Source organism: Macaca nemestrina, chromosome 13 (assembly GCF_043159975.1).
Source record: "Macaca nemestrina isolate mMacNem1 chromosome 13, mMacNem.hap1, whole genome shotgun sequence".
Taxonomy (NCBI): domain Eukaryota; kingdom Metazoa; phylum Chordata; class Mammalia; order Primates; family Cercopithecidae; genus Macaca; species Macaca nemestrina.
In genome coordinates, this window is record NC_092137.1 from 44,897,603 (window position 1) to 44,912,120 (window position 14,518).

General features: G+C 43.9%; 1 protein-coding gene and 1 long non-coding RNA gene across 5 annotated transcripts in view; one reads left to right on the forward strand and one right to left on the reverse strand.

Annotated features, from left to right (window-relative positions):
- The window catches only part of LOC105464946 (calmodulin-lysine N-methyltransferase), a 410,262-nt gene that overhangs the window by 390,834 nt on the left and 4,910 nt on the right, over positions 1 to 14,518 (forward strand). For all 4 annotated transcript variants that reach the window (XM_011713120.2, XM_011713119.2, XM_071076648.1 and 1 more), the window contains one exon: positions 9,066 to 9,197. In XM_011713120.2, the coding sequence (XP_011711422.2) occupies positions 9,066 to 9,197 (132 nt within the window). The remainder of the gene's footprint in view (positions 1 to 9,065; positions 9,198 to 14,518) is intronic.
- Positions 10,399 to 14,518, reverse strand: part of LOC139357828 (uncharacterized) — a 31,146-nt gene continuing 27,026 nt past the window's right edge. Inside the window, exon 4 of the long non-coding RNA XR_011611681.1 lies at positions 10,399 to 10,527. This is a non-coding gene — a long non-coding RNA (uncharacterized lncRNA). The remainder of the gene's footprint in view (positions 10,528 to 14,518) is intronic.

Consider the following 14,518-nt stretch of genomic DNA (forward strand, 5'->3'; position numbering starts at 1 on the left):
TTGGCTCTGAGTATCTATTCGAGGTTAGCTCTGGTTACTTTGGGAGATACAGACTATGGGGGCCTTTGTTTGTTTGTTTAGATGGAGTCTCGCTCTGTTGCCCAGGTTGGAGTGTAGTGGTGCAGTCTCGGCTCATTGCAACCTCCGCCTCCCGGGTTCAAGCAATTCTCCTGCCTCAGCCTCCTGAGTAGCTGTGATTACATACATGCACCACCACGCCTAGCTAATTTTTGTATTTTTGGTAGAGACGGTTTCACCATGTTGATCAGGCTGGTCTTGAACTCCCGACCTCGTGATCTGCCCGCCTTGGCCTCCCAAAGTGCTGGAATTACAGGCATAAGCCACCATGCCCGGCCTTATGGGGGCCTTCTTCCAAGCATTTTCCTGGAGAAATGCTGGTGGGAGGGGAAGACATGATTCTCTTGACTTGGACTTTGAAACTTTCTGCACATAATTGGCACACGGCATCTCCCCTGCACATATATCCTGAACACCTGTAGCAGGCCCTGTACTGGTTCTGGGAGGATTGTCTACCTGGACGAAGATGACACTTTACTACAGAGAGTCCCCACCGAGTGGGGGAGAGTACTCTACATTGGTAAGACAGAAGTAACTGCAAAATGAAGGTTCAAGTGTCAAGCTGTGGGAACAAATGAATTCTGCCATTTAGGGGAGTACGGTTGATTTCTACCTTGAGCAAATCAGTTGTCTGGGGTCAGAGGGTCCAGAAGCAAAGAAAGTAGATGGAGAGGGGGAGTATCCCTGCCTTTCATTTTCTATACTGGAGCTCTGAATGAAAAGAGGTCCCCAGAGAGAGCTTAGCCACCTGGGTGGGCTCCTCGCTTGGCCCAGGGGTGATGTCACATCCCAGGCTGAGCTTAGATCCTCAACCAAACAGCCACCTGTGCCTGAAAAGTCTTTACAGGAGGCCCCAAATTTTAGCAGGGAATGTTTGTTACCACCTGAAATGCAGGCTTTCCTCAACCTGCTGGTCTAAATAAACTGTAAAGATAGTTAACTCCTGTCATAACACTACAAGGGACTCTCCAGCAAACTTAATAGATGAAAACAATAGAATAGGTGTGAAAAAGGAATGAAATCAGCACATTTTATCCATTCCAAGAAGCAATCCCCAACCCCCCCCCCCCCCCCCCCACGGCCCATGTATACCTTCTCTCTGCGAGGAGAATGTAGGATTTCAGAGCTGATAGAACTCTATGAGAGCACGGGTGAACTCCCTCATTTTCCCTCTAGTGAGTGGCTCCTTGTTACTGATGATTGATAGGGTGACTCACTGTCATTGTATTCCTTAAAAGTCCATGACAACAGCAGTGTCCAGTATCAGAGGACCCAAATGTAATTTAAAATACAGGCACAGCAGCCTGCAAGTTGAACTTTCGTCCAGAAATGACAACCAACAAATGGTATCTACTAATATTCCTCTGAAATGGCTTTGGGTACAGGGAGGGGAGCCAAGCCAACCAGACAGGGTGAGTTTACTCAGAGCCAGAGGACAGAATATCGACAGTAATCCAGCTTGTTACCACTGCTAACCAACTGTCAAGAATTCAGAAATATCACTGTAGAATTCACTTAACCTTCTTCAGAAATTGGCCCTAACTGACCACCAGATTCCCAGAGTCCTGCATATATCCAAGGTGTGCTATCAATGTAAATCATAAACTCTCATATTAGAAAAGCAATTTTTTGTTGGGGGACAGGGTCTCACTCGGTCACCCAGGCTGGAGTACAGTGGCACCATCACCGCTTACTGCAGCCATGAACTCCCAGACTCAGGTGATCCTCCTGCCTCAGCCTCTCAAATAGCTAGGACTACAGGCATGCACCACCATGTCTGGCTAATTTTTGTATTGTTTTAGAGATGGGCTTTCATCATGTTGCCCAGGCTGGTCTTGAACTCCTGGGCTCAAGCAATCCTCCTTGGCCTCCCAAAGTGCTGGGATGACAGGCATAAGCCACTATGCCCAGCCAAGTTCTTTTTGCTGAGAGACTTTCTCATCTTTTTTTAAAAAAAATCTAACATCTCTGCCCACCTCCGTACAAACCACTTTGTTTGCTTGTTTCAAGGAAGTTGCCTTGTATATATGGGATCAGTACTGTGAACTGAAATGATGCTGAGACACTTGGGTTCTTATCTGCTTACTGAGTCAGAGACCCAGCAACTCCTCATCAGTTCTTGGTGAGAAGTTAGCTCCTACGGTTGTAGGATTGCCCTTGACACAAGGGTTGTAGTTTATAGAGAGTCCTCAGATGGTTTTAAGACCCTCAGTGCAGGGGCCCAGCCCTGATAAGTCCTTTTCTAATATCTACCCAGATGCTGTTCAGCATATACAGTACTGTGTGCTTAGCAGAGAATACCAAGACATGAGGTAGAATCTCTGCCCCCAAAGACGTTGCAGTCTGGTTGTGGAGATGTAACAAAAACACAGGTAGAACTATAGCAGACACCGTAAAATACAGCCCGGTGCTATTTTTATTTGTTTTGTGAATCTTTCAAATTTACGCCTTCAATAGAATGAGAGATACTCATTCTACTGAAGCACTGAGCTCCCAGGAATTACGATACAATATGGTGGGTGCCAGGAAAGAGGCACCAGGAGAAAGCACCAAGATCGACTGCCTGAGGAAGGTTTCCCTAGAGGCAGTGGTGTCTGACTTTGGTCTTAAATAGTAAGAAGGGCACTTTGAGTCTGTGGAGTAAGAAAAATCATGATGTGTTTTGGGATCAACAGGAAGTTTGCTTTGGCTGGAGTGTAAGAGTGTCTGTGGTTTTGCGGTTAGGGTTGGGGAAGGGCAGGAAGATGAAGTTAAAGAGTTATGAATGGCCATCGAGACCATGCTGGTTAACACGATGAAACCCCGTCTCTACTAAAAAATACAAAAAAACTAGCCAGGTGTGGTGGCAGGCGCCTGTAGTCCCAGCTACTCGGGAGGCTGAGACAGGAGAATGGCGTGAACCCAGAGGGCAGAGCTTGCAGTGAGCGGAGATCGCACCACTGCACTCCAGCCTGGGTGACAGAACGAGACTCCATCTCAAAAAAAAAAAAAAAAAAAAAAGAGTTATGAATAGCCAAGAATACTGTGATGAAGAGACCAGCCTCTACTGTATGGCAATGGAGAGCCATTGAAAGTTTTTGAGCAGTGGTGTGGTCAGGTGTACCTTCTAGAAAGATCACTCTGCCCATAGCATAAAGGGTAGATTGGAGTAAGGGAGAGCTTGAAAGCAATGAAGCTCCTCAGAGGTCCAGTGTGGATCAATATCCACTTGGAATCATCCATTTAGGAGTTAGTGAAGACCTGAAAATGGAGAAGAGGACATCGAATGGATATTCCCTGAGAGTTCCATTCAGCAAACATTTATTGAGTGCCTCTCAGATGCCAGTCACTGTGCCAGACCCCCAGGATAGACTGAGATATGACCTAACCCTGCCCTGGAGGGGCTCACAGTCTAGAGACAAGCAAGGGACGATCACCTGGTGGTGTGTGATTGGCACAGCAGAGGTGTGGGCAACCCTTGGGGGCAGGGAGTGGAGGCAGCTCACTGGGGAGGAGGCACAGTATGGAGGCCAGAGAAGTCAGCAAAGGCATCACAAGGGCAGGGAGTCTAACCTGGGTGCTGAGGGATGAGGAAGACTAACCAGGCAGACAGAGAACTGGAGGTGAGAGAGGCACTCCATCCCAGGGGAGCATGTGCATGTTTGAACACACAGGATACATAAAGGAACAGATGGGGGCTGTGATGAGGTTGACCTGACTAGAGCCCAAGATGTGTATGAGGGAGTGGCAGGAGATGAGGCTGCGATAAAGGCATGGGGTAGGTCACGCGGGGCTTTGCCTGCCGTCCCAAGAAGGTGGGACCTAAGTCAAGGTTTTCAAACCCTGTTTAAATGGCAGAATGCTTTGGTCAAAACTTTTTAGCCAGCACCCCAATTACAAAACAGGTAAAAATGATACAGCTTTAAACTAAATGTGAGACTGGTACTTCCTCTGTCTTGGTCTTCCTCATCCCTCCAGGCCACCCCTGAAGCAATGCAGAACACAGTTTGAGAACCACCTGCAGCAAGTGAAACAAGTGACAGTGATGCAAGTAGGGGGATGTGGCACTGAGAGGTCTCGAAGGGCAATGCCGTGGTTCCCAAGCTTCCAGCTTTATTTCAAAAGTGACAGATACGGAAGTGCTTGGTACCTAAGAGGTACTCAGCTTGCGTATCTGAGTGTATGTGTATGTGTGTGCTGCATTTGATGGGTACTGCCCTGGGAAGGGCAGGGGTTAGCAGTCAAGAATATTGAGTTTTATTTTGGACAAAATGGATTAAAGGTGTTTTCAGAATACCCACATGCAGAGATGTAGTAGGCACTTGAAAATGTAGGTGTGAGCCCTGGGCAGTGGTGAAAGCTATAGTTACAGACTTAGGAGTTATTGGTGTATAGGTGATAGCTGAAGCCATGGACATCAGTACAATTGCCTAGAATTAGATGGAACATGATGAAAAAGTAGGCAGAGCCCTGAGGACCACTGACAATTAAAAGACAGGTCAGAGAAGAGAAGCTACAAAAGGAGACTGAGAGAGACTGAGAGAGATGCCAGGAGAGGAAGCAAGTGAAGGCAGAATTTCAGAAACTAGGTAAAGAAATAGAAAATAGGCTGGACACAGTGGCTCACATCTGTAATCCCAACACTTTGGGAGACCAAGGTGGGAGGATCGCTTGAGACCAAGAGTTCAAGAGCAGCCTTGGGCAGCATAACAAGACCTCGTCTTTATAAACGACAACAAAGAAATAGAAACTAAGCATACGCTTAAACATGGAATTGGTATTATTAGTTTGGTTGCCTGGAAATGAAAAAGGAATAAACTAAATGTGAGAATAGTGCTTCCTCTGCCTTGGTCTCCCTCCCCTAATGCATTTTGTTGGCACAGCATATTCCTTTTAAAATAAATCTGCAGCATACCAATTTTTTTCCAGAAGTACAATCCCTTTAATATATAAGTATAGATTAGTCTAGCAAAATAACAACAACTGAGCTCACAAGGTAAACAGTATCACTGTTGTTTTGTGGAACTTCTCCCTCTTCTCTCCAGGAATAAATGAATTCTCTGAAATTTCTGCTCATCAGTCAAAGGTGTTACATTCAATTGAGTATTCATTCTGAGTTTAAAATAATTCTGCAATGGAATGCTTAGAAAGTTGTGCTTTGGCAAATTGAAAATAATTTTTCTAAAGTGATGGGCTAATTTGAAATCCATATTCCTTTTCTTGTTTTGATTTGTGCAGCTGAAATTGTAAAGCATATTCCTCTGATTGTACTGTTCCACCTGTGACGTGTTCTCTCCCCTGGGGATACTGGGGTCTTCTAAAACCATTCATTATGGGGAGGGAGAGATGCTGGCACGGCTCAGTGAATGAATGGATGATGGGCTATTTTCCATCCTAACTATTAGTCCACATCTTAAAGGTGTCTGTATTCAATGAACTGAAAAAGAAAACAAACTCCCGAGTAGTTAGAGATTAAAACTACTGCCCAGTCTTTCTCTTTCTCGTGGGTACAGTGTTGTGCACAGAACGCTGCTCTCTAAAACCCCATCATAGCAGCTGACTCTGTAAAAGCTTCTTGGGAAAATCTTTTCAAATGAATAAGCAATAGAACATGGCTTTTGAATTCCCAAAATCTCAAATTTTTTAGATTACTCAACTTCTGGATTTAGTTCAGTGTCTCATCAAATATTGACTGAGTGCTTACTATGTGCTAGGCACTGAGAAAATGTAGTGAATAAAACATTAGAAGATCCTGTTGTCATGGAGTATGCATTCCAGCCAGAGAAGACAGGGCAATAACAAACAAGGATACAGTGTGTGTCCCTGGTGATAAGTGCTAAGAACAAAAATGAAGCCCAGCGAGGGACTGGAGAGTGATGGGACAGGGGCTGCGTTCTGGACAGGGTGGTTAGGGAAGGACAGGCAAACTGAGAGCTGAAGGAAGAAAGGGATGTTTAGGCAGAGAGTGCTGTCACATGCTTAGCTGCTGTCCCTTACAGCTCACCCCAACCAAGGCATGTGGAGATGCATTGCTTTGTCAATGCAAGGATCAGCCCAACCTAGAACCCTGTAGCCTTGTGAACATGATGATATGCAGCTTAGACAATAGCTGTTAAAAACCGACTCTTCAGGTGTTACTGTGAGACAATTTTTTGCAGGTGACTTTTAAATAAAACAGCTTCCATTATCCAAAAATCCAGAATGGCAACCAGCTCTTAGAAATGACTAAAATGGGCCGGGCGCGGTGGCTCAAGCCTGTAATCCCAGCACTTTGGGAGGCCGAGACGGGCGGATCACGAGGTCAGGAGATCGAGACCATCCTGGCTAACGCAGTGAAACCCCGTCTCTACTAAAAAATACAAAAAAAAAAAAATAGCCGGGCGAGGTGGCGGGCGCCTGTAGTCCCAGCTACTCGGGAGGCTGAGGCAGGAGAATGGCGTAAACCCGGGAGGCGGAGCTTGCAGTGAGCTGAGATCCGGCCACTACACTCCAGCCCGGGCGACAGCGCGAGACTTCCTCTCAAAAAAAAAAAAAAAAAAAGAAATGACTAAAATGACCTACCAGCATTCCCTGTTGTTGTCGGTTTTTTTTTCTAATGGAGACTTCTGCTGTCCTGCTGAGACCGTGTATTATATCTAGTTTCACATAAAAATGAATTTTTGCTGCTAAGTTTGAAAACTGCCTGAAAATAGCAATTAATATTGAAAAAGCTGACAGAACCTTAAGTGTAGTGGCATGATTGGTGCTGCTATAATTATGTGCCTGCGTGTGTACAGGCCGATGTAAACACAGTATAAAAACACACTTGATGCCCAGGACAGTGTAGCCGCATATTTTCTTACAGGTAAGTGAGGGCGAAGGGGAGAGGGAGAGAGGATTGATAGAATTTTTAGAGCACTGTTAGGTGGTGTAGAGCTTTCTAATCTTACATCAGTATAATCTTTCTGATTATTTTCACATTCTGCATTTGATCCTCACAATTTGTTGGGGGGGAAATGGCAGGGCAGGCTTTGTTCTTCCCATTTGATGGATGAGAAAACTCAGTGGATCAGCGAGGATGGGTTAAGGTTCTTATCTACAAAATGGAGAGATTGGACTACATTATCTCCAAGGTTCCCTCTAACTCAAAAGTTCTATGATGATTTTCAGATTGTCCTGAGGTGACACAGCTGTTTAATGGTGGAGACTCCCCTTAAATCCAAAGTCCTTTCTGCCACAGTTCCTCCTTATATTCTTCAAACCCTTCACTGCATGTTAAGTCATCTGTAAAATGCAATGTCTACTGTACAGGGTTGTTGAGAAGATCGTTGAGGGGATTAAAGGGAGGACTTGTGAAGCACCTAGCACAGTGGTAGCTATCATTATCATTGTCATCACTGTTACTAATAAGGAGACATGTAATTAGTGGAGAGAGCATTGGTGCTGGGGCTTCTGATCATTCACTGACAGAGTTGATAATACCTACAACACAGGGTGGTTCAAAGACTAAAGGAGGGTTGGGTGTGGTGGCTCACACCTGTAATCCCAGCACTTTGGGAGGCCGAGGTGGGCAGACCACCTGAGGTCAGGAGTTCGACACCAGCCTGGCCAACATGGCGAAACCCCATCTCTACTAAAAATACAAAAAAAAAAAAAAAATTAGCCAGGCGTGGTGGACTGTGCCTGTAATTCCAGCTACTCAGGAGGCTGAGGCAAGAGAATCACTTGAACCCAGGAGGCAGAGGTTCCAGTGAGCCAAGATCATGCCACTGCACTCCAGCCTGGGTGACAGAGTGGGACTCTGTCTCCAAAAAAAAAGTCTAAACGAGATGATGTTTATATGAATGCCTAGCCCAGTGTCTGACTACACTATACCTACAACATAGGGTGGCTTAAAGACTAAAGAAGAGGATATTTATATGAATGCCCAGTGTCTGACTACCAGGTGCTCAAGAAATGGCTGGCTGGTGTGAATGATAAACCACCTTTCATAAGAAACTCAGATATATTTTCATGATTCCCTCAAAACCTAAAGAGGCATTTCACAGAGGTGAAGTGTAACCTTGAGAGTAACAGAAGCATATAGCCATCTTTATTTACAAAAAAAGAAAAAGAAAGAATATTCTGAAGTTTGGCCATTCTGTACACATCTGAGAGGGAGGAAAAATCCACGTGTGTCCAATAGTTAGCAAATGGTCATTGTGAAGTTTCATGTCAGATGGTCTTCTGAAATCCAGTACATACTTTATTCAGGTCCTCCCATTCTCCCCACTGCAACAATCACATAAGATTGTGTGGATTATTTAGAAAAGCCTGTTTACCCTCATTATACCACTTTCTTTGAAGAGCAATCATGTGAATACTATGGGGAACTGCTTTGCTATAGTGATGACCATTATGAAGGATTCAATAAAGTTGGAAACCAAGATCCTGGAGCCTATCTCTGACAGCATGGTCACAGAAAAGGCTAGGGGCAGGACTGAAATGTGAAAACTCTCCAAGAGAAATTATGGTTACTTGTCTTTATGAAGGATTTCTTGGTACTGAATTTTCAGGGCACAATAAACTAGCAGATGTAAGCATCTGTTGTCACATGCCCCGGGACTGTGTTGGGGAAGTGTTGGCATGTGCTAAGGAGTCACAAGGTGAGTGGCATTGCCCTGAACCAGTTATTCTAAAATCTAGTCAATGGCTTAACCCTTGACTTGGCTTGACCCATTGGACCTGAGACAATGCATATTGTTTGGAACACCAGCTTTCAACCACATTTTGTTTTTTAAAAGCATTATTTGAAAAAGATAAAACACAGCAACTGGTCATTTGGATGTGAATCTATTTTTTTTTTTCTTATTTGATATATATCTCTCCTGGAAATTTTTCTCATTGTGAATGCCCATCCTGCGTAGACATCTCAAGAACAATCGAGTTTTTCTACTTGACGGCAGTACGTTAAATGCTTTGACCAATGTCTGTTATGTTTGGTTACCTTCCAGTTTTAAAATGTGTGAATTTCCTTTTTACTGTTCTAGGGGAAAGCAATGGTATTTGCCCCACGCCGAGGGAATACTTTAAACCAGTTTTGCAATCTAGCTGAAAAAGCTGGTTTCTCTATCCAAAGACATGAAAATTATGATGAACACATTTCAAACTTCCACTCCAAGGTTAGTTTTCTGCTTGTGTTAGATAACACTTTAATCCGCATTGCATTTTGAAGAGATCATGGTCTTTTTGGCAGGTAACCTAAATATTTGATTAAAGTACTCCTTAGGTGTGTTGCTTCTGAACAGCTATTTGTATCTGATTATTTTGTGTGGTAAAGCCATCTTTTATCTTTGCATGTCTAGAAGGATTTTACAGAAACCGTTCCTGTTTACTCCTTTCTCTGAAACAAACTAATCTTTTCATTCATAATAGACTAATTTGTAGGATGCAAGGGGAGGTGACATAGAATGAATGATAAACATGCATTTATATTTTAATGAAAAACCTTCAGCTTTTAAGTAGGTTAAATGCTTAGCCGCACTGAAATAAATAGAAGGTGAATGTCTAATTGTATCATGTTGGACTATAAATCTTTATCTCTGTTTGCTTTATAGCTGGGTCAGTTGGCAGTTTGAGACTGTTAAATCTCATACAGAATTTCACAGTTGTGGGGTTATATGTCAGATCGAGGCGCTACAAGATTTAGGTCAAAAGCACTTATCTGAGAGTGATTTCTAAGCCTGCTTACATAAAGCAATGTTATCAGCCTTTTTATTATTTATAGGTATAGAGCAATATAGGACACTGAGAGGCGAGTATTTCACTGAAAACTTTTTAGGATTCTCACGTTTGCTAATACATATCACAGTGACTAGTATAATGTATTATTTCAGTAATTTTGTGCCTTACGGATATCTCCCTTCACTGAGCTAGTCTGACCTTGGCAAGAGACTTTAACTTGTCATGATTTCACAAGTTGTAACTGCAGAAAAATAAAGGCCTGACCTTAATTTTCTCCTGGGACAATGTGAACAGCATCCTTTATTGCCCAGGACTATAATATAATGTAGAAGTGAGTTGGCTTTTGGAAAAATATATGCAAAATTAATCTGATCTTCCAAGCAAGAGAAAGAAATTCTCACTTTCTGGAAATGAACTTATTTATTTGAATCTTTAAGGTTCCATTTAGTCTCTGGGGAAAAATGGTGCTTTGTGAACTGAAAGAGTTAAATCACGTCCTCTCGCTGGTGGAGTCAGGCCCGTTGCTCACAATCAGAAAATAAAAACAGAACGGTATGTGATTCAGATCTTAGCGGCCTAGAATGATGTTTTCCCCTTTTCAACCCCTCCCCCTAAAAAAAGCGGGGCTTTACCTGGTAGGGAAAGGGTCCCTCCTGGCTCCCTGGACTCCTCCACCCAAAGGAATAATGTGGCTTTCTCTCCAGGGTCGGGCTGGAACTACAAGGATCAGCTGACAGCTGCTTCAATGTCGTGCCATTCAGTTTCCCCCTAGAACAACAAATGCTTTTAGTTTCCCAGTGACAGCTCAGGAGAGCAAAGGCGTGGGTTTCTCCACCAGCAAAGATGTCCAGCATTGTGCCTGATACCCTCTGTCTCCTCCCTGAAAGATCTGAGAAGTGTTGGGACATGCCAGGCACGCCCATCTCTCCTTTGTCTAGAACTTTAGAGTGTTAGCACCTGGTGGCCAGCACACCTCCTCTTTTTATTTCCAACGTTGTACACTACCCCTGCTAAGCGAAGCACATACATCTGGTCATAATTGCTGAAAAGTCAAATTCACAGTTTGCTGACATTGGTACATCGGTCTAAGAAATAGTTCTCTTCATTGTTGGGGGTGGGGAGAGTGTAGAACCCTTGGAGAATATTCTGCAGAGGTGGCATATCCTGGATAAAAGGTATAAACGGGCGCCCAAGATATATATATTTTTAATAACGAGAGCTGTTTCAGCTGGTGTGGTATTCTGCTTCCAGCAAAAGAATGCCTCTGGTCCCTCCTGTGCCTGCTTCAACAGCAGGGATACTGTGTGCTGACCGGGCTGGCACGTGCAGTTGTGCTCCTTTGCAGGAGAAGGAGCTCGCCCAGAGGCTGGAGCAGTGAGCCGCGGGCCACGCTGGAGGGAGCGGGCAGCGTCGCTGCTCCTCGCCCAGCCACATGCCCTGCAGCAGGGCGCGAAGGCGGAGGCCCAAGGCAGCACCCCTGCCCACTCCAGCCTTGCCCGCCCGCCCGGGGCTCCGGGACAAGGCCGCCGGGAGCCTCCACCCTGGCGGCTTTTGTTGGCCGCGTGCTAATAGCCAGGGCTTAAAAGTTTTCCATCTTGAGCGGCAATCAGCTTTCTTCCTCTCCATCTCTGGCCAAAGCCCCCTCGTCCCTGGGACGCGCTGCTCCCCAATGGAGGAGCGGCGTTTTCCTTCAGGCTGCGTGTTATCCTCTTAGCCCTACTGTGTTGGAATAGAGCGTAACCAGCTGGAGGACTGTAAGACGCCTGATAATGCCGCTCTTTTCCGCTGTCCCGTCTTAATCTTGTTACACAAATGGTCGTGAAGAGATTCATGAATTTTAATTTTGCCCTCTGCATTAGTGCCTCGCGTCACTCATACACAGCTGCCTTCGAAGCCGAGTTTTTCACTCCTCCTCTTACAACAGGGGAAAAAATTAGTTACTTGGCAGTAGTGCAAGGTAAAAAAAAAAAAAATCTACAGATTTAGGCAACCACCCATGAAGCTGATTAACAGTCAGTGATCAGGAGGAACAGCTTTGCCTCTTAAACTTTTCACCTCTCATTGTTAACTGTGAAATTTTATTTCCGTTAAAAAGCAAGCCTGTAATCAAAACGGTGCCATTCTGCACTTTTCTGCCAGTGCTTTTGTTAAACTGTGCCCACACCATGCAGCCAGTGTGCTCAGGAACCAGGCAGCCAAAGGTGTAGTATGTTTTAAAAATATTGCTTTTCAGTCCATCCTTGCAAGGGGAGAAAAATAAAACACTTCCCTCTCCTCCCCAGCCTTTTGGTCTCCTCAGGGCTGAGAATGAAATTCATTGCCCTCATAGTGTGGTTCAAAACCTTTCGGATAGTTAGATAGCAAATCGTTTTGTAAGGTAGAGATGTGACTTCGAGATTACAGCTGGCTTGATGCTAGTTGGTAAAAATACTCTCATTCATGCAAATGTTCTTTGAAATATAATTTTACATGCCGTGGTTTGTTTTTTTTTTTAAACTTTTGCAAAACCACCCTGAAGTGTTTTTCTGTATTTTTGTACATTGCTCTGAAAATAGGCTTGGGCTGGGCTGTGAAGTCAGTACATTGTGTTAAAAACACGGACATATTGCACTTCTCCTTATCTATTCAAAATGCCACATTACAAGTGGCTGGTGCTTATAATCTGTGTGGTGTGCTGTTGATAATTGTGGATACTGTAAAGGGTAAACAGTCTGAACTCCACTCCTGCTGCTGCTGTTCACACCGTAGTAAGGCTGAGCGTGTTACATCCAATTATGAAGTAAAGCATAATGCTACTAATAGCAGCTATATAATTTAGTTTAGTCCTCAAAGACCCTGTTTTAACCTATGAAATTGAAAAATTGTTTTATTCATGATTTGCTTTTTGTTCATTTTCTTTCAAGGTGCCTTTTGATATTTGTTAAAATCGTAATTATTAATTGGGCAAGGAAGTACAGCCTGGGTAAATGGAATTATTCTTAAAGCTCATAACATTCCCCCATCGAAGCAAGTATTGGCTAAGCGCTTTGTGTGTGCTCAAGTACCCTCACGTAACAGACTTGCTTGATTCCGAAATGATCCGGGGCTGGGTTATAGTGTTGCCTTTGAGGGTTGTCAGCTCTTCCCCATTGTGGAAAGGTCTCACAGGCAAGACGCGGCTGGCCCCTGGCCCCTTTCAGCAACGAAGCCTCTGCTTTGGCCTCCAGAGGTCAGCACAGAATCCAAGTTAAAAGTGATTTCTAACCCATATTTACAGAAGAATTATTTATCCCACATATTACCTCAGGGAATTTATAAAGAGCTCATTTGAGTCTCTGTATATTAGTGCATTGTGAGTGAGTAGGTCAGCTGACTGCCACTGAGTAATCAACTTTCCCTTATCCCCAATCCCTGAGGAAAGAATTGAGCTAGCTTGGCCCTCTCTTCCCTCTATAAAATACTTCAGTGGGCTCCCTCTATCACTAGGGCAACTGGCAACAAAGGTATGTACAGTTGGGAAGTCCCGGTCAGTGGGTATGGACGGGGAAGTTGGTGAAGCCATTTTCTCGGCATTTTCTAAAATTAGACTAAATAGTAAGGTTGGAGGACCTGTGTTTAGGCTTAACACTCTCACTACTTTGGTAGCAGCAAAAATCCACAAGGATCTTTCTAAATAGACAACAAATCATCTGTACACAGAACAAACTCCATCTAAGAAAACAGAATGAAGTCACCTCAGTGACTGTACCCCCGTCAGTTCTTGGGAGAGTGGATTAGAAAGTAAAGGCTGAATTAGCTTTACGTTCCCCAGCGGAAAAGGGGAAGTGGGCTCATGACTCCTGTCCTTAATAGTGACAGTCTGTCCATGTCACGGTTTGGGAATATGATTCAGAAGGAACGTGCACTTCGAAAAGATTCAAGTTAACATGCCCCAGAGGGACCACCCTGGGAGAGTGTGATGTTGAGGCCATTCATTTTGCTTTAGGGTGGGTGGGGTGGGTGGTGTTTGACTAATTTAAACAATAAAGGAATTGGCTCCATGTATAATTAAAAGAAATATTTTTTATTATTATAATCTAAAAAGGAGTTAATAATTGGCTCATGAATTCCAACTTCAAAAATATTAATTTTGTCTTTATAAATAGCAAATTATTAGTTGCTAGGATAAATGTAAATATAACTTTAAAACTATTCCAGCTGAATGAAGAAAAAGTGTACTTTAGACGTGAGAAACCTGACTGGATTTTAAAATCACAGAAAGATCCTCAGAACCTCCCTGCGCAGTATCGACAGGAATGTCACTAGTCTAATTGTTGGAATATGTTCTCCTCAGAGAAAAGAACTTTTGAGTGACTTATTATTAATGTTAAAACCCCTAAGAAGCACCTGGAGAGCCTTTGCAGTGTCTTGGGCCCCACAAGCCTTTGCCTGTGCCCAGATGTTGCCACAGACTCCAGGCAGTGATGTGAAATGCCCACCTGCCTGAATAGTGTGGCATTGGTCAGAGGCAGAGGGTACAGAGAGCAGAAACTTCTGTGTCAAATGACCACTCAGGTGACGATGAATGAGCCCCAGCTCTGCCTTCAGTTAAGTGCCTCACAGTTTATAGAGGTCAAAATGCAGCTGGGGTATTTATGAAAGAACGCCCTACCCACCCCCACCAAAAACAATCCCCATATTAATGTATAGAATTGTGACACTAGTGCCACTGAGAACAACTTTGAGTTGCTTTTCTGTGATTTATTTTTCCAGAACTATATATTTTGGTGTAAAAGTCATG